Source organism: Microtus oregoni, unplaced genomic scaffold (assembly GCF_018167655.1).
Source record: "Microtus oregoni isolate MIOR12 unplaced genomic scaffold, Mior012 000022F_ref0000154, whole genome shotgun sequence".
Lineage (NCBI taxonomy): Eukaryota > Metazoa > Chordata > Mammalia > Rodentia > Cricetidae > Microtus > Microtus oregoni.
Genome location: NW_024543081.1, coordinates 11,161,034 through 11,185,578, shown reverse-complemented (window position 1 = coordinate 11,185,578; position 24,545 = coordinate 11,161,034). Strand labels below are relative to the sequence as shown.

At 44.9% G+C, this 24,545-nt stretch overlaps 1 protein-coding gene across 1 annotated transcript in view; it reads left to right on the top strand.

Moving 5' to 3' along the window:
- The window catches only part of Srebf2 (sterol regulatory element binding transcription factor 2), a 58,122-nt gene that overhangs the window by 10,730 nt on the left and 22,847 nt on the right, over positions 1-24,545 (top strand). The window contains exons 2-9 of the mRNA XM_041671906.1: positions 12,182-12,616; positions 13,566-13,747; positions 15,476-15,622; positions 17,555-17,776; positions 18,050-18,164; positions 18,314-18,495; positions 21,514-21,706; positions 22,199-22,380. Of these exons, the coding sequence (XP_041527840.1) occupies positions 12,182-12,616; positions 13,566-13,747; positions 15,476-15,622; positions 17,555-17,776; positions 18,050-18,164; positions 18,314-18,495; positions 21,514-21,706; positions 22,199-22,380 (1,658 nt within the window). The remainder of the gene's footprint in view (positions 1-12,181; positions 12,617-13,565; positions 13,748-15,475; positions 15,623-17,554; positions 17,777-18,049; positions 18,165-18,313; positions 18,496-21,513; positions 21,707-22,198; positions 22,381-24,545) is intronic.

Here is a 24,545-nt window from a genome sequence, read left to right as displayed (position 1 = left end):
TGTTGGCCCTGAGTTCCAGGCACTGTTCACTCTCCTCTATATTGTCTTCTAATACAGTTTTGGTTTTAGTCTTTTCTCTAGTTCTCCAGTAACTTAGGATCTGAGCCATGCCACACAACTAGAAAGTGGTCTGTGTCCAGCTGTGTCCAGTTCTAAAACCGGTGTATTTTTCCTCTGGTCCATGCCACCTTCCTATCTGATGTAAGCAGGCTTCTGGATTACAGAAGCAAAGTAATGTGATGGAATTCAAATAGATAGATGCTAGCTAGATTCTCTGGTCACCTTCAGGGGACATGTGCAAAGTCCTTGGGCAGTTGGAAGTGACTTCCCCTGGGTTCCCTGGTTCTTCTGTGCCTGTCTGTCTGTCTGTCTTTCTAAAGATTTATTCATTTATTTGGCATGCAATGTACTGCTGGCGAGGAAGGCACCAAGTCTCAGTACAGGTGGTTGTGAGCCACCGTGTGGGTGCTGGGAATTGAACTCAGGACCTCTGGAAGAGCAGTCAGTGCTCTTACCCTCTGAGCCACCTCTCCAGCCCTTCTGTGCTTTTCTTTCATGCATAGGGTGGGGGTTGAAATAGCTGTACCTTGGGTGCTTGAGGTGAGCTAAATGCACATAGTGTTTGTTTTTTTTTTTTTTTTTTTTTTGCTCTAATAAGCATAAAAGAATTGAGTGATTGGCTCCAGAGCCCAGGGCATTTTTAGAACAGTTTAAGAATTTTTTTTTTTTCCTTTTGAAAGGGCTTTTGCAAGTAGAGTGGGTGGAATACAGGAGGAGTCACAGTGTGGTTTTCCTCCACAAGACTCATGGGTTAAACTTTTTGACGTGGTGGAATTTTTTTAGAAGATGGCATCATAGCCTGGGTCTCCAGGTAAAAGCTCTTTGGGGAACTCCTGCGTAGAAACTAATCTCGAGTGCTGGCACAGACTGGAATACGGCTCTTTCTGCTTTGCTTTAGCCTTGGAAGTTGCTAGTGACACTCACAATCTTACTTTGTCATCTGACTGGGAACAGGTCTGTTGGGTTCAGGGTCTGGTTTGGAATGGTGATGAAATTCTGAGCTGCAGAACCAGATGTGGAGCCGCATTGTTGCACCCTTCTGCCTAGCCCTGGCTCTTGCCATCCCACAGCTGCAGGGGAAATAAGCTGTTTCCTAAGTGCTAACATTCTCATGAGGCCTTACACTTTACAGAAGTCCTCCTAGGAGCATTTGTCTGTCTAACAGTGTTGTGAGATTGATTCTTGATTTTTATCCCCGTTTTTCATGGCCATTTATAACGACTCTGTAAAAGAGGAAGAAAATGATTTATCCAGTATTTTCTATGCTTTCAGAATGTGCCATTCAGCCTCTTCCTTGCCCTGTGAGTATGAGGTAGGAGATGGCCTGTTGTAGGAAGCCTGGTTATCTAGGAACCTTTTCTCTGCTCAGAAGTTGCAGTGAATGAACACCATCTACTCATCACCCAGTGCTAGAGAGCATTTGAAATTAATGAAACAGTCCCTGTTTTCAGGGATTTTTTTTTTTTTTTTGATTGCTGTCCTCACAGTCCAAGCAGACATCCAAATGTTCACAAGGGGAAACTAACAGGTGCCATCCCAAGAACTCCAGATGTTTGAAGCACTAAGGAAGGAACATAGGAAGGTCTTCACAGGGACTTTGTCCTTTGGCCTAAGTTGTGAAGGGTGAGTGAGCAGATCTGCTCTTGATAAACTAACTGTTAATCTTCTCAGTTTGGGTCAGGTTCTTCTTTACTTCAGTGTCTTTATCTGGCTAGCTTGAACTAAAAGTCAGGATTTGTTTGGGGAGGGTAGTGTGTTTATTGACCAGAGAAGTTCTAGAAAGCTGGGCTTGGGAAATGGGTTGGAACCCAGAGAGGCTCAGGAGCCCCAGGCCCAGCCAGTGTTAAGCTACACAGCAGCCTGCTTAGGACCCCACCCCACCCCATCATCTTAATGATGTGTTGTCTACTTTCCTGGGTCATTCCCTGGTAGGAGCCTTCCTTAATTAGAGCTAACTGTAGGAAGTCTTGTCAAGACATGCCTGGTGGGCATTCTCCAAAGGAAGATCAGGGTGTATGTGGGGGATACTGGCTTGATGGTGGGCAGAGTAAACAAAACAACAGCTGTCTGTTGTGCTTCTACTCTTGATGGTGGCATTAAGGCCTTTTATATTTTATCTGTAGGCAGCTCCATCTATCCCTCTTTCGTTCTATGATCTCTGTACTAGCAACTTGGAGAATATTTCCTGGTGCTGTTTTGTTGTGTCCATCCCGTCCCCCACCCCTGTGACAAATTGTTTTCTTTTCCTTGAACATTCTTCCATCCCTTTAACTCCTAAAACCCTTTTTATCCTAGGTTTAGCTTTCAGTCTTCAGAACATATTGGTTCTTTACTCTCGGGCAGCCTTTTCTTTTTGAGGCATTTGTCTGTTGTCCCCTCTAAAGTTTGTGGGTTTGGTTGAGTTTCTGTCCACGTTGAGATTTTCTTGAACGTGCTAGGCAGGCATTCTACCACTAATACCACTAAGCTACAACCCTAGTGTGTCCTCCACCCCACCCCACCCCAGACACTGTCTTACTATATTGGAATGGCAGCAAATTCACAAACCTCTAGTTTGAGTCTCCCCAATGCTGGGGATTAAATCCAGGGCCTTACCCTTGGTAGGGAGGCACTGGATCTGAACTACGTCCCAGCACTTCTGAGAGTGAAGGGCAAGAACCAATACTTGTTCTTTCTCTCTTTGTCTCCTTTCTTTTTGTCACTTTTCTTCAAATCTTTTCCTTCCTATTTTCATGTCTTCTAAGATAATGAGGTTTCTCTTTGTATCCTCAAAGAAAGGCTGGTCTTTCCTTACCATGCTATCTTAGCCTGAGTGTTGAGATTACACTTCAGTACTTTTGTCCTTGCTCTATACAGGGACTCACACAGGTATTTGCATAAGATCCCCCAAGCTATCAACACATAGTAAACATCATAGACAAGTAAGGAGGGGATGTTTGTGTACAATTTAATGACCTACTTTGCATGTATTTTTGGCCTTAGTTTTAGGGAGATTTGAGAGTGTGATAGTGAATGGTAGAGTCTTGGTGTCTTACATTTTTCCTTAAGGGTTTTAGTGCTAATAAGGGTTGGGGTCCTTTGCTTTGTGGACTCTGCCCCCAAGACCACAGTTCAGGTGAAGTGGTTTGTGACTTACTTTTTGATGGTGGGTCATCTGTGATTGTGAAATATGAGGCCCTCTTAGAGCACAGAATCGTATAGGATCAGTTCTTTGAGTATCTTGCTCAACTTCTACTCTGCTGTTTCAGGAGCATTAAAGAGAGCTGTGTAACACTAGGTGGGGGCAGATAATGAGCTAGGAAAGACAGGAAAGGCCTGAGATGATGATGTGTGCTTTCCTTCCTGAGCTTGGGTGTTCACTCTGCTCACTCATCAATGAAGCACTCACTAGTGTCTGCCCTGTCCTTCTGCTACTAGACTTGGTTTGGTGCGATCCACGTGATAATGCAACCAGAGCTTGATTTTAAGTCCCAGCTCCACTACCTGCTGGTTGTGTGACAGTGGCCCAGTTACTTAACCCCTATGCCTTGTTTTCCTGTCTGAGACATGGGTGATGACAGCACCTGTCTCAGTGTTGGAGAGCTCGCACGAGGAAATCCATGTGAAGTGTTGAGTCCTGCTGTCATATGCTGGTTTTGCTACTCCTCGTACTAACCTGCCCAAAGCCATTTCTTCCGATTGCTGTACTCAGAGTGCAGACACGTCAAAGAATAAGTGGAACATCATGGGGACAGCTCTTGAAACATGGGGTGCCAAGAGTCTGGTGTCTCCTAACAACCTTAGGTACGAACTAGAGTGCCTGCATTGGATTCTTGCACGGGTGGGAACTCCCATGAAGCATTCTAGAATCCAGCTACTGTAAGATGCGCAGTCCTAGTGAGGGAGTTCTTCCAGAAAACCCCAGTGTATATGTCTATAGGGATAACTTTTGCAGTTGGGTGCTTGTAGGGAAAAAGCAAGACTTCCCCAAGAAAGGCTTCCACCCATATCTATCTCTCTTCTCATTTATATGCCTGAGGCTATGTGTAAAACTCCTCTGGATTTAAACTTGTCTTCTTAGGCACAATCAACTCCACATTTAAGCACTTCAGAGCCAGGCAGTATGTAAAATGCCTTACGCGTCAGTACTTGAAAGAAGTACCTCGTGGGGTGATGTTGAAAATTATATAACAATGTGTGTGAATGTGCCTAACAAAGCTTTACAAGCAGAATAGCAGTGGTATCGCTAATGAGGTGGTTTTCCAGTATTAAAAAAAAGACATGATTCTAATAAACATATCCAAACATACACAGACTCATGCACAAACACTGGTAAAGAGCCAACAGTGAACATGCAGCGTCTTTTCAGGCAGCAGACCCCTTTACAGTCTGTGCTTTGTGCCCAGCCCAGCATGTTTACTTGGCTCACCACCACAATCTGCCACTTGGAGGCATTCATTTATTTATTTATTTAAAGATTTATTTATTTATTGTGTATACAGTGTTCTGTCTGTCTCCTTGCTAGCTATATGAGGACACCAGTCTCATTACAGATGGTTGTGAGCCACCATGTGGTTGCTGGGAATTGAACTCAGGACCTCTGGAAGAGCAGACAGTGCTCTTAACCTCTGAGCCATCTCTCCAGCCCCCGGAGGCATTTATTTTTGTGGTTGATATGTAATAGGATCTCAGGTAATGTTTATTCCATGCATACCTTCCTTGGTTTGTTATCTACTAAAACTGAAGGGGGCTAAGGAGAGGCTGCTTTGGAAGGAAAGCTTGTCAGAGCAGATGATCTCCTTTATAGGCTAAGGATTTGGGTAGGAAGGTGTACCTATAAAAAATTACAAACCACCAGGCAAGACTATCTCTTCTTTGTTTCCCTCGATGAGTCAGTTACACACATTTCCTAAGATTGATGGTCTTCAGTTAGCTTGTGGGGAGTTGTTTTTATGATGCTGAAGATGGACCCCCAGGCTTTACTGAGCTACACCACCCAGATCTCTCCCACTTCCAATATTCACAATATTCAATCAGTACCGAAAACAGTATGTGCGTTATTTCCTAAGCACCTTCCGACACACCTTCATTTCCCCTTCACTGTCACTCAGATCTGTAGTACATCTTTCTTCCAAGTTGTAATTCACAGAAATGCAAAATATAAGTCATATTTGGGAGCCAGGTATGGTGAGGCACACCTCGAATTCCGACGCTCATCAGGAGACAGAGGCAGGGGAATCTCTATGAGTTTGAGGCCAGTCATTAGAACAGCCTAGAACAGAGCAGGTTCTAGGACAGCCATTAACAGAGACACATTGTCTCAAAACAAAACAAAATAAAAAAAAAAGAGATAAATAAATGGGCATTTTGGAAACCAGGTAGAGTGACACATGCCTGTAATCTTAGTACTTGGGAGGTGGGGGCTGAGAATCAGGAGTTCAAGACTAGCCTGGGATAAATGAGACCCTTTCTCAGTACCCACACCAAAAAGGAAGGGGGGGTCATGTTATCACATTAAATGAATTTGACTTGAGTTGTAATCACCATCTATACACTTACATAAAATATAAATATTATTTCTAATTAGAAAATAAAATTTGCTTTTAGATAAAGTGTAATGGCTTTTTGAAAAAAAAAATTATTTACCTACTTATTTATGTGGGAGGAGCACACGAAGGTCATAGGACAACCTGCTGGGGATGAGCACATGAGACCATAGGACAACCTGCCGTATGCATTCTAAGGGTCAGCTTGGGTCATCAGATTTGGTGCTGCGCCTCTTTACTCACCGGACCATCTTGCTGGCCCTCCTTTTATATAGAAGAACGAAGTTGATCTCAAGCAGAAGTCAGGATATGGCGGTCTTGCCCTGAGATTGACTGCCTAACCCTAAGCTATGCAGAAAGGGAAGTGGGTGTTTTTCAAGGGTAGATGAGAAACTAGTGAGTGAGTAGTGAAACCTTTAAGAGTTGGAGAGAGTGGGGCTGGAGAAATGGCTCAGAAGTACTTACTGCTCTTCCAGAGGACCACAGTTCAGTTCCAAGCGCCCACAATAGTTTGTTCACAACTACCTGTAACTAACTTGAGCTCAAGGGAATCTGACTGGTCTCTTCCAACACCACATAAGGTAAACACACACACACACACACCTTTAAAAAAAGAAAAACTGGGCAGTAAGTGTCACATGCCTTCAGAGATAGGTGGATCTCTGAGTTTGAAGACAGCCAGGCTACATAGAGAAATCCTGTCTCGGGAAGAAAAAAGAAAAAAAAAAAAGGAAACCAGAGGAATTGGTAGGAAGCTCTGAAGCTTGTTTTTAAGAAATTTGATTTCAACCTAGAGAGATGGCTCAGTGTCAAGAGTGCTTGCTGCTCTGTAGAGGACCTGAATTCAGTTCCCTGTACCCACATGGCAGCCAGCAACCATTTGTAACTAGTTCCAGGGTATCTGATGCCCTCTTCTGGTTTTTCTGGGCATCAGGCATACGTGTGCAGGGAAAAAAAAAAAAAAAAGCCAGCCCTTGCTGTTTTTGTGGCGGACCTGGGTCTGGTTCCCAGTACCTACATGACAGTTCACAACAGTCCTTAGCTAAAATTCCAGGGGACTCAATTCCTTCTTTTCTCTAGGCACCAGGCACACCTTCAGTGCACATACATACACTCATTGAAAACAAACACTCATGCTCATAAAATAAAAAAATTTTTAAAGTTTTAAATATGATTTGAAAGATGATTCTACCAATCAGATACTCAAAGCTGATTGCTATTGGACAGGAGACTGGTTGAACTCAGCGCAGGGTGTAAGAGTGGAGTGGTAGCTGCTGGGGAGGTGTCTGAAAACAACACCTCTGGTGGGGGTGGAGTGGGATAGAGTGTTTTATGCGTGTGAATGTGCTGTTATGTACAAGCCAAAGCAGGGCCATGTCCATGTCTGCCTGTATTGACCTCTTACTAAACTGGGAGCCAGGGGGCTCTCCAGTCCATCTCTCTCTACCTGCTAGTTTTAGGGCAACAAGCACACACATTCATGCCCAGATTTTATGTGAGTGCTAGGGATTTGAACTCAGGTCCTCATGTGCACAGAGGGAGTACTCTTACAAACTAGGCCAGGCCTTTTAAACTTTAGTGCAGTATATATGCAAAGGAATGATTTTAGCATGTTACGAACACAAGCATTTGAGAACCTCTATTTCCCCACCCCATTTCCTTTTTTGGCTTCTTTGGCAATTAAAAAGAATTCACTCATCTGTCACTTAAAAGTTCAAGATAACTAGCTGGGCATGGTGGTACACAACTTAATCCCAGCACTCAGGAGGCAAATACAAGTCATCTCTGAGTTTGAGGCCAGCCAGGGCCACGTGGTGAAACCCTTAATCCAACACATTACGACATGGATGACCTTGGGGTAACCTTGAACTCCCTCTGCCACCTTCAGGTACAAGATTGCAGGCCTGTACCACCGTGCCCAGCTTTTCGTGTTTTTTTTAATCTTATGACCCTGATTCCTCTTTCACATAAGCCCTATGCTTATAAAGATTACTTTTTCAAAATTTATTTCATTTGTGTGTGTTGCATTTGTGTGGGTACACATAGAGGCCAGAAGAAGGTGTCAGAGCCCCTGGAGTAGGAGCTGGAGTCACAAGTATTTGTAAATTGTTCGATATAGGTGCTGGGAATCAAACTCGGGTTGTCTGGAAGAGCAGCAAGTGAGCTCACAACCATCTGCAACGCCAGTTCAGGACATCTGATACCTCTTCTGGCCTCCTTGGGCATGATGTTTTTACACTTGCTGGGACAGATAGATAGGCAGGCAAACACCTATATGCATAAAATGGAATAATAAAAATTTGATCTGATAATATTTCAGGTTATTGTATGTGTACTAGACGCTGTGTGGCTAAGCCATCCAAGATAATTTATGTTGCTTCTAGGTCATAAACTCCATAGAGCAATGAACTTGTGTCTCTTTGAAGCATGAGACTTCTTGAAATTCATGGGTGGTAAACAATGCCTCTAGTTTTGTTTCCTTGCTCTTAAAGAGACAGAACCCAAATGTAGTCTCTTGGTGCCCCAAGCAACTTACCTCTAAATTTCAGAGACAGCTAAGCCTGGGAATATGGTGTGGAAGAGAGTGAGGTAAGCTTGGGTATGCTGGTCCACTTCTGGGAAGCCTTTTTGCCCCTGTGCTCTGTGAACTGCAACTGGAACACAAACTCCATTTTCACAGCTTCATAAAACCTTTTCCCAGGCCTCCCTTTCCAGGTCTCATGGCTCTCTATGGAAATGAGAGCCCATATAATTGCCTGACATAAAGCGTGGAACAGGAAACAGTAAAGAGACATTACGATGCTCCCACACAGTGGAGCGTGGAGCTAAAGAGCATGACTGTTCCTTCCTGGAGCCTATACCTTAGCTCACTGGAGTCCCTCCTGGTGTCTCTGTATGGCGCTCTTCCCCACAAGCACTCATCTTTCCTTACTACTTTGTTGAGGCCTGCTCCCCAGCTCTCTGGAGATGGCATCCCTGGAGCTCATGTGACAGTTAAAGGGTTTTACTTTAAGAAAAAAATCATCTGCCTATATACTCTTAACCTGCTTTGTCAACTAAAACCTTGTGACCTTTGCACACCAGCCTATATATCCACCAAGCAAAGTGTTTTGGAGAGCACTTGATGGAAAACCAAGTGGGCACAAGTGCCTGTGTAGTGGGTGCTCGAAGGGTGCCACTAACGAGGGACTTCATAAGGGCCTGCCCCTTGTAAGCACTTTGCACAAATTATCTTATTACTCCTCAGAGCAAAGAATCAAGTGTGTGTTTCCCAGACAGCCTTCTGTTGTGAGAAAACTGAGTATAGAGAACTAATTTGTCTTCACAGCTTCTCGGGCTGCTGTCCTAAGACCCAGACCCACATAGCATCAAAGCCTGCGTCCCTCCATCAGATTGCTCTTTCATGTTGGCTTTATATTGTCAAAGAGTCAACAAATTGTTAGGTTTCTCTTGATGATTTTTTTTTTAAATAGAAGACTCCATTTAATAAAATCCCAACCCCTCTGGGGAAGAATGCAGTGGAAACCATACAGCTGCCTCTTTGGATTACTAGCTGTTAATTTTCATGTTTACATTTATTGATGTTTTTGTGTGGGGAAAGGTGGGCATGTGCCGCACAGCACACATGTGGGGCCAGAGGACATCCTCCTTGGTTCTTTCCCTCTAGCATACGGATTTCCAGGGATCGAACTCATGCCGTCAGGCTTCACAGTGGCTTTACCCCCGAGCCATCTCTTGATGATTTTCTCAAAGTTTCTATAATCTCATGTTATGCTTGGAATATTTGAGCATTGGATTTGTATTTGGTTCATATTTTGTTATGTTATGCTTGGAATATTTGAGCATTGGATTTGTATTTGGTTCATATTTTGTTCTGAGATTAAGGATGGCTCCTAGTTAAATTGTGTATAAGGAATTGGCCTTAGTTGACAGAGCTGGAATATCTGTCCTCTGCGTGTTTCTCTCACCCACATCCAACAGGCTACTGATGGCAGAGCAGAATGATGAGGTGTTCATAAGTACTCACACTGTGGGAAGTTAGCATGATTGAACAGTTATGCCTCATGGTTAAACTGACTGAATCCTTATAGTGCTGCAATTGAAATGCTAAGCTCCAGTTGCTCAATTTGGACCACACTAGGAATTTCCAGTAACATGCTAACATGTCCCACATATGACTCTCCTACCTCAGACATCTCCCCAAAGGCCCCTCCCTCCTTTAAAAGACTTGAAAAGGACTTGCTGGTAGGGATTTGGGGCAATGAATGGAGATGGTGCTTTCCTGTTTGGGTGGCTGGTTTTGTATTATGATGATTATTATTTGCATTATTATGTGCATTATTGTTTTGTGTGTGGGTACACATTCTATGACACGTGTGGAGGTCAGAGAATGCCTTGTGAGAATTAGTTCTTTCCAACCTGTGGATTCTGGGAATCAAACTCAGGTTGGCAGGATGGGTGGCAAGTGTTTTTCCCCACTGAGTCGTCTTGCCAGGCATGGTGGCAGTTTTGGTTATGGTGTTTTGTTTGGTATTCAAGTCAGAGCATCAGTGGCCAAGAGAATTTGGAGAGAGGGGTTCTCGAACACTTGAACATCTCTGTGGTGACCACAATCACTAACTTCATAGGCACACATTAGATATTAGAAAAAGAAAGAAATGAACAGTGAAGTGGAGATCTGAAAGTAAGTAGGCCAAAACTGAAGCTCCAGGCATCTAGTAAGGAGCAACCCTAAGGACAAGAAGCAGCCATGAGAACCAAGTGGGTCATGGAGTAAGTAGAGTTTAGGTAAGCCTTTACAGGCTTGAGATTTTGAGGGCCAGGGATTCAGGGGTTATAGTCACTTGGAATCTGATCTAGAAAGGAGAGCATGGTTTCCAAGTGCACATGTCTTCTTGGCCTTACTGTCTTCTTTCCCAAAGGGAAAGGACATAGCCAGAAGTCCAGAAGGGCCCTGAAAAGCATGGGATCTGGTGCAGGACCAACTGCTGTGCCTTGGCCTTCAGGCAGGGCTCTGTGATACCATAAGTGAATGAAATAGTACTGCAGAAAACTGGATCTGAACCTGGCTGTGTACTGACAGTCACTGTTACCATGTGCTAGTTATTTCCAGGACTTTATATATGATCTTTGCATCCTTTCTTCCCATAAAAATTCTTGACTGTTTCACTGCTTCAGACATAATAGCTGAGCCTCTTGCCTCTGCCTCCTGGGTGTAGGAATTACAGGCATGTACCACCAGACCTGTGGTTACTAGGCTACCAGTGACCACCCAGACATGTGCCTTGGTTGGAGCAGTGACCAGAGCTTGTCTTTTGAGGATGAAAGTGGTTGAGAAGTAGAGTTCTGGTACAGCTACAGCCCCATTAGCTCAAGCCCTGCCACCAGGAGCATTCCTGAGGCTGGAGGTTGCTTCATGGCCAAGGTGACTGTACTCCAAAGTTTTATGACAGTGACAGCCACCCACACTCTGCTTTAGGGTGTGGGTTATGTAGACCCATCCTGATCCATTTCTGCTTTCGTCTTAGAAAAGTCATTTCAGTTTACACTTGTAATCTCGCACTCAGATGACAGAGGCAGGAGGATTGATGCAAATTCTAGACCAGCTTAAGGCTATGTAGCAAGACCTTATCTCAGAAAAGATTCGATTCTTTTTTTTTTTTTTTCCCGCCTTTCAGACAGGATTTTTCTGTGTACCCTGGCTTTCCTGGAACTTGCTCTGTGGACCAGGTTGGCCTCAAACTCAGAGATCTGCCCTGTCTCTGCCTTCCAAGTGCTGGGATTAAAGGTGTGACATTAGATTTTCATTCCCTATATTTTCTTGTTTTGTGTTACGTTGCTTATGGTATCCAGAACAGAGCCCAGAGCTTTGTACATTTATATAACTGCAGAGTGCCACTCCCAACTCGAATACATCAATTTCTTTTTTTTTTATTTTTTTTTTCATCAATTTCTTAATCAAGTTTAAAAGTTAATATTTGTGGACCTGAGGATGGAACCTAGTGACAAAACACTTGTGTAGCGTGCACCAGGCTCTGAGTTCATTTCCTGCACCTCAAAAGAAGTTACTAAGTAGTTAATAACCTGAACCACATAAAGGAGAAATTGGCTCTCAGTTCAGCTGTTAGTCAAGAGCTCTGAGCAATAAGATTACTCCTCTCTGCCCACAAATTATATACAAATCCATAGGAGTCATTAAAAAAAAAAAACAAGTAAAGGTGCTTCTGTTCCATCAGCCTATTTATTGTAGTACACCTGTCTGTAATCCCAGAGTTTGGGGACTGAAACGGGGATTGTGGAGTTTTGTTTGATTGGGTTTTTTGTTGTTGTTGTTGTTTTGGGTTTTTTTTTTTTTATTTGTTTTTTTGAGACAGGGTTTCTCTGTACCTTTGGTGACTGTCCTGGAACTAGCTCCTGTAGACCAGGCTGGCCTCGAACTCAGAGATCCGCCTGCCTCTGCCACCACCGCCCAACAGGGGGATTGTTTTGATTACCAGACCACCCAAGTCTACTTAGCAAGACCCTGTCCCAAAAGACAAACCTAAAAAGTACGTATTTTGGGTAGCGATAAAATTACTCCTTTTCTTTGTTCACAGAAATGCTACAGTTCGTCAGCAATCAAGTGGGAGAGTTCCCTGATTTGTTTTCAGAGCAGCTTTGTAGCTCCTTCCCTGGAGGTGGTGGCAGTGGCAGCAGTGGCAGCAGCAGCAACAGTGGCAGCAACAGCAATGGCAGAGGCAACGGTGGTGGAACCACAGATCCTGCAATACAGCGGGCATTCAGCCAGGTCCCGTTACCTACCTTTTCCCCCTCAGCTGCCTCCCCTCAAGCTCCAGCCCTACAGGTCAAAGTCTCTCCTACACCACCAAGGGCAACCCCTGTTCTCCAGCCCAGACCCCAGCCCCAACCCCAGCCTTCAGCTCCGCTTCAGCAGCAGACGGTAATGATCACACCGACATTCAGCACTGCTCCACAGACGAGGATCATCCAGCAGCCACTGATATACCAGAATGCAGCAACCAGCTTTCAAGGTGACTCGGGTCAGACAGAGTCATCAGTTGGTTCCACAGCCCGTGCCAGTGTGTAGACAATGCAGATCTACCATCTGAGAGTGATAGAGTATTTCAGTGTGGTCTATCTGGACAAGTTTCTGATCATAGGCAGAATGGTACAGTGACGTGTCTCCTTCCTCAAAGACCTTATGCCCGTTTAGACCTACTTCAGAATCCAGCAAACATGGTAGATGCAGGCTTGTCCTGATAACTAGAGGTGGAGTCCTGAATAAAATTAGGTCTGAAACATACATAGTTAGCCATTAGATCTGGGCATCCACGGACGAGAACCATTCCCTCAACAAATAATTCCTAAACAAGCACTGTGGAGACAAATATCATTTTTCAAATAGGTGCTGCTTCTCTGAATAGCAGCCCTCACGGCGAGCTCTCAGTATATGTTGAGCAAGTGAGTGACTGGAGCACTTGTTCTTTCTGTGGTGTGCTATCTCCAGTGACAGTGGGGAGCTCTGGGTGGGCTCAGGATTCTTTCAGTTTGAAGACTCACGTAGTTTTCTGGTGGGTTTGAGACTTTGGAGGAGACAGTATAGCAGAAAGCAGAGACTATAATCCCAAAGCAGATTTCCCATTTAGAAAGGATAGGAGGCAATGAGACTCTGGGGGGTTGTTGGTTCTCAACGTCTATTAACTCCATTGTGGGTGCAGCCATTTGCCAAGTAACTTCCCTTACTTTCACTCCGGCACCCAGAGTAATAAAACAATTTGTACTCATTCTATCAGAAATTGATGCAGCCCTCACGGGATGTTCCTATTCTCTAAACCAGCTTGTAAATGGCTGTGCACATCTTCTTCAGCAGCAGGTGGGGAGTAGAAGTCATGATGAGACACTCCATCCTCAAGTTATGCTGCAGCTACAGGGACACGATGCATTTCTTATCCATGTAACTTTTTCTTCTCTTCCCCAAAGTCCTGCAGCCTCAAGTCCAAAGCCTGGTGACATCCCCGCAGGTACAGCCAGTCACGATCCAGCAGCAGGTGCAGACTGTACAGGCCCAGCGGGTATTGACACAGACAGCCAATGGCACACTGCAGACCCTTGCCCCAGCCACAGTGCAGACAGTTGCTGCACCCCAGGTGCAGCAGGTCCCGGTAGGTAGCGTGGAAAAAATTCAAGGAGGAACTGGGGGTGACTCTGAGCTATTCTTTGGTAGAAACTCTGGCATGCTAAGAAGGGTCATCAAGAGTGTATACACAACAGCTGGGAGGGCTAAGAAGGGAACCTGGACTGGATATACCTGTGAGTATAGCAGAGACCAGAGTGAGCCCCACCTATAGATACCCTCTGGCATCCTTGGGGAAGGCGGGGATAGTGACTGTATGGTGTTGACACATATGATGGGTCTAAACTGGAAGGAGGGCTCATGAAGTGGCTCAGTGGACGCAGGCACCTGTTCAACCAAGCCTAAAAACCTGAGTTCAGTCCCCAGGACCTACATAGTGGAAGGAAGAACCAACTCTTACAAGCTTCCCCAACTTCTGCACCTGAGTTGTAACCCCCTTATCCTCTCCATATCTTTCGTTTGTTTTCCCTATTCTGCAGTGGATACTAAGTGTGTGTGTGGGGGGGGGGGGCAAATGTGTATTATTTTTGTAATTAAAAAAAAGCATGTTTTAGGGGGCTATGGAGATGACTTAGAAGGTAAAATTACTTGCTCTTGTAAACATTAGGACCTGTTTGACTTTTGTTTGTGTATTTGGTTTAAGACACGTTCTCTCTGTGTAGCTCTGGCTGTCCTGGAACTCACTCTGTGGACCAGGCTGTCCTCAAACTCATAGAGATCCACCTGCCTCCGTCTCCCAAGTGCTGGGATTAAAGGCAAGTGCCACTACCGCCACAGCCACATCCATCAAGTAATGTGTTTGCATCCTCAGTACACAAAGCATGGCTGCTTGTGCCTGTAAACCAAGCTTTGGGAAGGGGTTTGAGACAGGCTATCCTGAGCCCACTGAGAGTGATAGCCAAAATGGAAGCTTCTAGTTCACTAAGAACCTGCAAGACAGTAAGACAGAGAGAGCTCGTGTGTACTCTCAGATAGATGTATGTATCTGAACATACATGTGCATTCACTTCACACATAAAAAAAACAGGCTATATGCAATATAGTATCTGAGCTGTTTTCTTACTAATAAATGAGTCTTTTTATTACGTTTTAAAATACTTACGTTTATGTGCACACATGTGGAGGTGAGAGAACAATTTGCAGGAGTTGGTTCTTTGATGGCATACAAAAGAGTTCCACAATAGTCCTCTGTGTGTGCTGGGACCTGGAACTGAATCCAGCAGCTCTGAGGCCTGCATACATGCTTTTCTTCTGTTTTTATAGTATGTAAAACCATGCCCAAAGTGGGTGGGTCTCTTAAAGGCTATTGGCTGAAGGAGTTCCACAGCAGTTCTCTCTTCCCACCTCGTGAGTTCTGGGGGTCAGAGTCAATTCATCGAGCTTTGGTGACAGGTACCTTTACCATGGAGCCATCCCGCTGGCCACAAATTAATTTATTGTAAAAAACAAACAAAACCTAGGTTTATCACTTTTAGTTCTTGCCCATGTACCTGGCTGTCCTGGTTCTCTCAGCTCTACTTCCTTGTTCTGTCCAGGTTAGCAAGTCTGAAGCCTTTAAACTCTTGAGCTGTCCCTTCAACAGGGGATGCAGACTGCACAAAATAGCCAACTTCGGGAATTGTCTGTAGGGGATTTCCTTTTTTGTTTGTTTTCAATTCTGTGAAAATGTTTCTTACTCTTTTCTGATGAGTCTGTGTAACAAGAACCAAATAAAAAAAAATACAAAAAATAATGCTACTTTTTGTCCTCCTCCTAGGTCCTTGTTCAGCCTCAGATCATTAAGACAGATTCCCTTGTTTTGACCACACTGAAAACAGATGGCAGCCCTGTTATGGCTGCAGTCCAGAATCCAGCCCTCACTGCCCTCACCACCCCCCTCCAGACGGCTGCCCTTCAAGTACCAGTAAGAGTTGCATTCGCCTTCTATTGCTTGTCAGAGTTTTTTAAACCTGCTAAGTAGACATTGGGAGCTTTTATAGAATATGTCAGATTGTAAATATCACTCCACTTTGTTTTGCTTTTTCCCTTGAAGAAATATTGCCAGAGTGTGTTATTAATCTTGGGAACTTGCAAGGGGGTGGAAAAGACCACCAGATGAACCCTGCAGTGGGCAACAGCTCCACATAGAGCCATCATCTCCTAGGTACTATTGTTGCCATGGAGGTTTGACTTCTGCAGTCACCAGACAGGGAGAGGTGTCAAGACAAGGAAAGCTTCAGTTCTGGGATCCCAGCCACTTTGAGTAAAAGATGATGTAAGTTTTGGAAGCACTAGCTTTATTCATAAAAACCAAACTCTAGGGCTGGAGATGTATAGCCAGTTGATAGAATATTTGCTTAGCGTGCATGAGACTCTGGGTTCAAACCCCAGCAACACATAAACGTGTGTGGTGTCACATGACTGCACATGATTCCCCAGCACTAGGGAAGCAGAGGTTGGAGGATCAGAATTTCAATGTCATTCTCAACTACATGGCAACCTTGGGGCTAGCCTGAACTATGTGAGATTTTTATCTCAGAAGAAAAACTGTGAAGAACTGGAAACACCCAGTGTCCATTCCTGGAATAATAAAGAACTCACAATACACCCATAAAATGAAACTCTTGCCAACAATAAGAAAGGGGAGTATTGGTGCATAAGGCAATCTGGTTAATCCTCAGAATGATAACAAAAGAAGCCTGTCTCAGAAATCCACACTGGTGATTCCATTAGTAAGAAGCTCAAGAGAGGAAACATGGTTGTGGTGATTGTCACAGAAGGGCTATAGGGCAGGACAAAGGGAACATTCATTCCCAGGGGATGAGAGGGGACATCCTAACGTGAAGGTTTTTGTCTTGACTTGGGTACTGCATGTTGTATTCATGTAAAACTTCATCAAACGTCTTAAAAATGGTATTTGTTATGTATAAATTATTTTTGTTTTGTTTATTTTATTTTTATATAGGATCTCTCAGTATAGCCCTTAGGTTGGCCTGAAACTCAAAAATCTTCCTGCCTAAGCTTCTGAGGGCTGGAGTTAAAAGCGTTTGCCTCCTTGCCTAGTTGACTTTTTAGATAGAGTGTCACTGAGTAGCCCTGGATAGTTTGGAATCTGCGTCTCCTCCCAAGTGCTGGGATTAAAGGTGTGAGCAGTTACGACCAGCCCAGTGAATTACTTTTAATTTTAATAAAGTAGAGCATGGTTTTGTCTCTTTACTGACCATTTGGATTTGAAGCCATTTATTGAAGAAAATTAGGGCAAAAATTAGTAAGCATGGGAACAGGGAAAAGTAGAAATGAGGGATAGGAGCTTCTGTGGTTGATCTGATTAGTTAAGAAAACAGCTCTGAATGGAAGTGTGAGTTTTACCCTTGTAATCTCTAATGGCCAAACAGTAGAAAGAATTATGGGAATTTACTTGTCATTGAGAAGAGAAGGAATGTGTCACGTACTCAGAGAAAGTGTTCTCTTGGTCCAGTTAATGTAGTTCAGTGAAGTTCATACGTGTCTATTCAGAGGTGGTTGACAGTTTGACAGCAAAACCATAGGTTTTTTTCTGTCACCCCCTAGATCAGAACTCTGAACTGATTAAATCTGAACTGATCTTTGGGTCGTACAGCTTACTGACAGTGACTCTGAGGGCAAGAGAGGAGCCAAGGAACTCTTGATGAAGTCTTAAAGTTTTTAGGGACCTATTCTCATTAGCCCAGGAGGTATCAGACTATACAGAGCATTTCCAGCTGACACCCCATATGTAGGAGCACTCCCAGCTGATACCCCATATGCAGGAATAAGCGACTTTTTGTTATGAGGTTACTTTATTTAAACTAACAGGATAACTCTGCCCTTGTTCTAGACCCTGGTTGGCAGCAATGGGACCATTCTGACTACAATGCCTGTAATGATGGGACAAGAAAAAGTTCCTATTAAGCAAGTACCCGGGGGTGTAAAGCAGCTAGAGCCCCCCAAAGAAGGAGAGAGGCGGACAACACATAATATTATTGAAAAGCGCTATCGATCCTCTATCAACGACAAAATCATAGAGTTGAAGGACTTGGTCATGGGAACAGATGCCAAGGTAAGTGCCAAGAAGAAGGTAGATTGGTGCCTCAGTGTTGCCTCTGTCTTTGTCATGGGAGTTCAGGGAAGATGCAGGCAAAAGCTGAATGGACACCAGAGTGAGTTAGAAAGGAAAAAAAGTTTCAGAGTTAGGGTGAGTTTTGTCCCAGTTAGCCACATTTGAGCCAGCATTTGACACCCCCCGCTGTGCTCTCACTCACGAACTCTGGTTCTGCTCTCCTGACTCCAGCATGCACTGCTTTAGCTGTATTTCCTCTCTCTTCCTTCCCAGATGCACAAGTCTGGCGTTCTGAGGAAGGCCATTGATTACATCAAATATTTGCAGCAGGTCAATCACAAGCTGCGTCAGGAGAACATGGTGCTGAAATTGGCAAATCAGAAAAACAGTAAGTCTGCCTTTTGGGAAAGGCCTATCAAACCTCACAGTTGTTTGGAGAAGTCCTGTGACATAACTGAGGACTCAGATGTGTACGAGGCCCCATCCATTTGGGATTTTGTAGAAATGAATCGTTTTCTACGGGGGTTTTCTTTGCAGAGCTCCTGAAAGGCATTGACTTAGGCAGTCTGGTGGACAATGATGTGGACTTGAAGATTGATGACTTTAATCAGAATGTCCTTCTGATGTCTCCCCCGGCCTCTGACTCGGGGTCCCAGGCAGGCTTCTCCCCTTATTCCATTGACTCTGAGCCAGGAAGTCCTCTGCTGGATGATGCAAAGGTATGAGTACCCTCAAAATCACTCATTTTCCCTAAGGCAACAGCGGCCACAGAGAGGTGACTGGATCAGTGGAGAGGACCAGGAATTCTGTGATATTAGCTACATCTAAAGGGGCAAAAACTGACAAGTGCTGCGTGCGTGCCTATAATCCCAGCACAAGGGAGGCTAAGGCAGGAAGATCTTGAGACGGCAGCAAGACCATCTCAAAAACAAACAAACAAACAAAAAATCCAAAAAGGAACAAGCTGCCTCTGGATGACACAGACACTCAGATTTCAGGTCCCACAGAAAGCCCCGACAGAGAGGAATGAGTCCAGATCTTGAATGAGCAGCTGTCAGGCGGTGGGCTCTGGGAGTTGCTGGATGTGCTCCATTACTTCCTCTGCCCATAATGGGCCTAGCAAGACCACTTTCTGAGGCTGCTCTGCTAGTTTAGAGTGAGGCCGCCTCTGGCTGCTCTTCCCGGAACAACTACAATTTGCAATCTAACAGATAACATTACGCCAACCCAGGGCTCTTAAATGGTCCCTGAGCAACAAAAAACCCGTGGCAATTGAAGTTTTGTCGAATTAGTTAGAAAAGGCCCTAAGCTTAATGACTTTCTTGGGACCTTGGGAGACTGGATCCTGTACTGCATCTTGACATTGGCATTCTTAACTCCAAAAGCGTATAGTTTTGTTTATTTGAAAGTTATCATGTTGTTCTAACTGGCCTAGAAGTTGCTATGAAACTAGGATGGGCCGGGCAGTGGTGGCGCACGCCTTTAATCCCAGCACTCGGGAGGCAGAGGCAGGCGGATCTCTGTGAGTTCGGGGCCAGCCTGGTCTACAAAGGGAGTTCCAGGACAGGCTCCAAAACTACAGAGAAACCCTGTCTCGAAAAACCAAAAAAAAAAAAAAAAAAAGAAACTAGGATGGCCTTGACCCCCATCTTCTTGTCCCTCTACCAAGTGCTGGGAATGTAGGCATTGCCAGTGCCATCAGTGTAGGAGCTGCTAAGGAGCCATAGCAGGACTTCATGCATGCTAAATAAGCATTCTGTTTTCTTTCTTTCTTTCTTTTTCTTTCTTTCTTTCAAGATTTGATCTCACTGTGCAGTCCTAGCTGATTGCCTGGAACTCTCTATGTTCTCTATGTAGGTCAGGCTCACCCAGCATTTTTGGAAGCATTTTTGTAAATATGATTCCGTTCGGCAAAAGTAGTCCATATAACATAAAATTTTGAATGTGTGTGTCAGGACTAGGGAAAAATCTTGGCTCCAGTCCCCTTCCTCACCCCTTGTCAGTTCCCTAGGGCCTGTGCTTCCAGTTCTGTCTGCAAAATCAAAGAGACAAAAAAAGCACATTCCAGTTTTTGTTTTTTCAAGACAGGGTTTCTCTGTAGCTTTGGAGTCTGTCCTAGAACTTGCTCTACAGACCAGGCTGGCCTCGAACTCACAGAGATCTGCCTGCCTCTGCCTCCCAAGTGCTGAGATTAAAGGTGTGTGCCACTACCACCTGGCCACATTCTAGTTTTAATAAGCAAACTCAACTTCAGCATTCTCTTCCTCTCTGTGTTTTCCCTTGCCACCAAGGTGAGACGAGCTGCTCAGCTCTGCCACACAGCTGTCCCTAGTGTGAGGAACTAAAACCTTTGAATCCATGAACAAGCAAACCTCCCCCTAAAAAAGTTACACTCTTTACTGTAAAGCATGGTTTCCATCATTATTGAGGTGTGGTGTGAACACAATGAAATAGTGCTAGGCATGCAACATTGAGCGCCTGAGATACAGAACCTGTGTTAAAAACCCAGATAGAGCAGGCCAAATTTGTAATTCTCTCTCCAGGACTCTTAGTTTGTTTTTTAGCCACAACATTGTTGCTCATGTACTCTACACAGTGGCAAAAATAACAAGAGACCCTGTCTCTAAAACAAATAACAAAGACCCTGTCCTCTCTGTAGTCAATGGGAATGCTCTTTGATGTAGTGGGGGAGCTATGTGCTGTGTTCCTGCCGCCCGGCTCCCGGCCGCCTGGCTAGCTTATGCCCCGAAATAACAACACACAAACTGTATTCATTTAAACACTGCTTGGCCCATTTCTATTAATGTGTGTAGCACCACGAGGTACGCTTACCAGGAAGGTTCTAGCCTACATCCATCCTGGGTTGGAGCTTCATCGCGTCTGCCCTCGAGAGTAGAGGCATGGCGTCTGAGCTCACTTCCTCTTCCTCCCAGCATTCTGTTCTGTTTACTCCGCCTACCTAATTTTCTGTTCTATCAGGGCCAAGGCAGTTTCTTTATTTAACCAATGACCTTCCTCTATCACCTTGATCTCCACGTCTTCAACCCCAGTATGCTCTCTGTTGTTGTAGAGATCCATTTTGTAAGAAAGTTGACCTGGCACTCGGGAGGCAGTGACAGGCAGGTCTGTGAGTTCAAGGCTCATCCTGGTCTATACAGAGAGTTCTGGGCCAGCCAGCAATATACATTGTGAGACCCTGTACTCCTTACTTTTGTTCTGTGGGATATACTCAGTCAGCAATAAAAAGATTCCAATGTTTGAGTAATAGTTTGAATTGTGGACTTCTTAGTTTCCTTCTGGCTTTTTTTTCTCTCTGACTTAATGATTTTGAATTTAAAACCCACAGTCTGTTTCTTGGTGTATGGATAAAAATAGTGTTTTAGGTACTTTTCTCTTGATGTGACAAAACACCATGACCAAGGTGACTTATTGAAAGAGAGGGTTAGAGTCTATGATGGCAGAGCAGAGAAAGGCGTGGTGGCAGGAACAGCTGAGAGCTCACACCCCGATCTACAAGCAGAAGGCAGAGAGCACACTGGGTATGGTGTGAGCATTATGAAATCCCAAACCCACTCCAAGTGGTGACATACTTCTCCAGTAAGACTTTTCCTTGTACTCCTCCCTAAGCCACCAACTGGGAACCAGATATCAAATGTCTGTGACTTCTGGGGAGCCCCCACAAAGTGCTGCATGAACACAGATGGTAATCATGCTAATCCTGTGTTGCTGTTTTCAAGGTCAAGGATGAACCAGACTCTCCTCCTGTGGCACTGGGCATGGTGGACCGATCTCGAATTCTGCTGTGTGTCCTCACCTTCTTGGGCCTCTCCTTTAACCCCTTGACTTCCTTGCTTCAGTGGGGAGGAGCCCACGATGCTGAGCAGCACCCATACTCAGGTTCTGGCCGCAGTGTACTGTCATTGGAGTCAGGTAGGTGGGTTCCCTGATACTGCCTGGGTTAGGCGGATTGCTGTGGCGAAAGGACCCTGTGTAAAACTGCATGGTGTATCCGCCTAATCAAAATGGGGTTGGGCCTCCTACCCACTTGCTTCCATCAGGGGCTGGCCTAAGTTATGCATAATAAGTCAAGCTTTAGTTTAGCTGGGACAGGCAACTAAAGCAAATCCAGAACCTGCTTAGTTACTGTGGAGAGGGATTGGGAGAGATGGGGGAAGTGCCTGTTTGAGGGACTATGTGGCATTATGTCAGGTGTGAGTTTGATGTCCTAATGTCCTTAATCTGAGGTTTGTGTGGCACTCAGTTCCACATATAAAGATTTCTCTTTAGACTGTACAATTGTCTACTATTTCTTCTGAAAATGATGCAGAAGGCTCTTTGACCTCACACTTATGGAGACTGTCAGGAGCCTTGGTGTTCACAAGGGGCCTGACTGGTAGTCTCAGTTGAGCTGCCCCTCTGTAGGTTCTGGGGGCTGGTTTGACTGGATGATGCCGACTCTCCTCCTGTGGCTGGTAAATGGTGTGATTGTCTTGAGCGTCTTTGTGAAGCTGTTGGTCCACGGGGAGCCAGTGATCCGCCCACACTCACGCTCCTCAGTCACCTTCTGGAGACACCGGAAGCAGGCGGACCTAGACCTTGCCAAAGTGAGTTCTGTCATCCACCTTTCTTCACCTTCCTCTATGCTGAAACAAGAACTCAGTGCATGTTGTTGTATGAAGTCCGGTGGCTGGTGCTGGGGTGACTTGTAACAGGCCCAAGCAGTGGTGGATGGTGCACCTGTGCATAAGTTATCTGTGGACACTAGATGAGCTTTGTCTGTGGTATGGCATACTGTGCTGTGAGTCTCGGTATAGGTGGTGCTGTCCTCACTAAGGACAGGCAAGCAGGTATGGCAGGACCTTTCAAGCTGATAGTGCCATCAGTAATGTATTAGTCACTTTCTTTTTGTAACCAAGTACCTAACAGAAGCAATTTAAGGGAGAAGTGTGTGTGAGCTCTCCCAGGAAAGGCTGGTGGTCACGGGGCAGGAGCTTGTGGTATGGTATCCTGACATCTCGGCAGATGAGGAAGCAGAGAGCTCATCAGTCATCAGGAACTATAAATGGAGATCACTTGCAAGATCTGCCACTAGCACCCCGCTTCTGTCTGCCAGGCCTTAGTCCTGAAGGTTCCACAACCTTCTAAAGCTGGGGACCCAGTGCTGGACCACATAAGCCTTTGGGGGGAGGTGAACATTCACATTTAACTCTTGACAAGTAGAGGATATATGTGTCAAAAGTGAAGGATCTATCAAAGAGAGATGGCAGTGAAGGCTGGAGGTGTAGTGGTCCGCCTTTGCCAAGTACTGACTTTGACTTGTAACTGAGTTCAGTTTTATTTGTGTGTGTGTGTGTGTGTGTGTGTGTGTGTGTAGGTAGGTATACAGGAATGCACACGAGTACAGGTGCCCACAGAGTCAGAATCCCTAGAGCTGGAGTTGTAGGTAGCTGTGAGCCTCCTGGCGTGGTTGCTGGGAGCTAGACTCTGGTCCTCTGGAAGAGCATCAAGCACTCTTAACTGTGTGCAGTCTCTCCAGTTCACTGATGAATCAGGGCTCAGGGAAGATTTTTGAGCAGGAAAATTAGCTGATGGTTTTTATTTGGAATCAGTATAAGGAGAAGTTATGGGGAGGAGTCTGTGGCATCTTATGACCCTGAAGGAGTTAAACATGCACACTTTGGGAGTCATGTGACAGAGAACAGTCCTGAACAACAGTAAGCCAGTGTTTACTCTCCCTTTAACAGGCTGTCACACCTCAGTTGTAGTCCATTGGAGTCTGCCCACAGCCCTGGGTCCTAAAACACAGATGTGATGCTAGGGGTGTTCACAGGACTGTCATAGAGGCAGGTGTAAAGGTGTTTCATGATGCCTTTCTGGTGACTTTGTTAAGGATAGATTGGGAAATATGAACGGTACAGAAACAATTTAGGAGGTTCTTAGAATAGGTGCAATAAGAGATAAAAACCTGGAATTTAACACTTCAGAAAGGTAGACGTGAATAAGTATTTTGAGATGTAAAGTAAGTAATAACTGTGTTAACTCAAAGGTGGAAGAACCTGGAAGTCACTAAGGGCTCTTTTGAGGTTATTTGGAAACACTCAGATGCCCTTGTATTTGAGCAGTGACCAGGAGGCAGGCTGCAGGACCAGAACAAGTCAGCTTCCCTGAATGGGAGACTGCATTCTTGCAAGGGAAGGGTTTTTAGGGAGAGCTGGACTGATTGAGACAAAGGAGCAAAACCAAAGATATCCTGGAAAACAGTGAGTTTTTTAGGGAAAGAGCTTCTCATAGCCATTGCTAACCTCTCTCAGTCACCAGAATCAGCAAGGTGCCATAGACTCCTTTGGGGACCCTCAGCTTGGCAGAGATCCCAAATTGAGGTAGTTTAGCAATTTAGCTATAAGTTGTCCTTAAAGCTGTGCTTCTTGGCCTTTTACAGGCCACAGAATCATAGGCTACAATTCCAGAGCTGTGATTGAGCAACTCTGAGGTGGGGCTCAACAAATTTCCAGATAAATTCCATGTAATTTATCTAAAATCTAGTTTCTACCTTCTTTATAAAAGCTGCTGTGGCAGCCGGTCAGTGGTGGTGCACGCCTTTGGTCCCCTCACTCAGGAGGCAGAGGCAGGTGGATCTCTGTGTTCTAGACCAACCAGGTCTACAGAGTAGGTTCCAGGACAGCCAGAACTACACAAGAAACCCTGTCTCAAAAAAGAAAACAAAACAGTTGCTGTTTTGAAGTTGCTGGAAACTGCCAACATTTGCTCA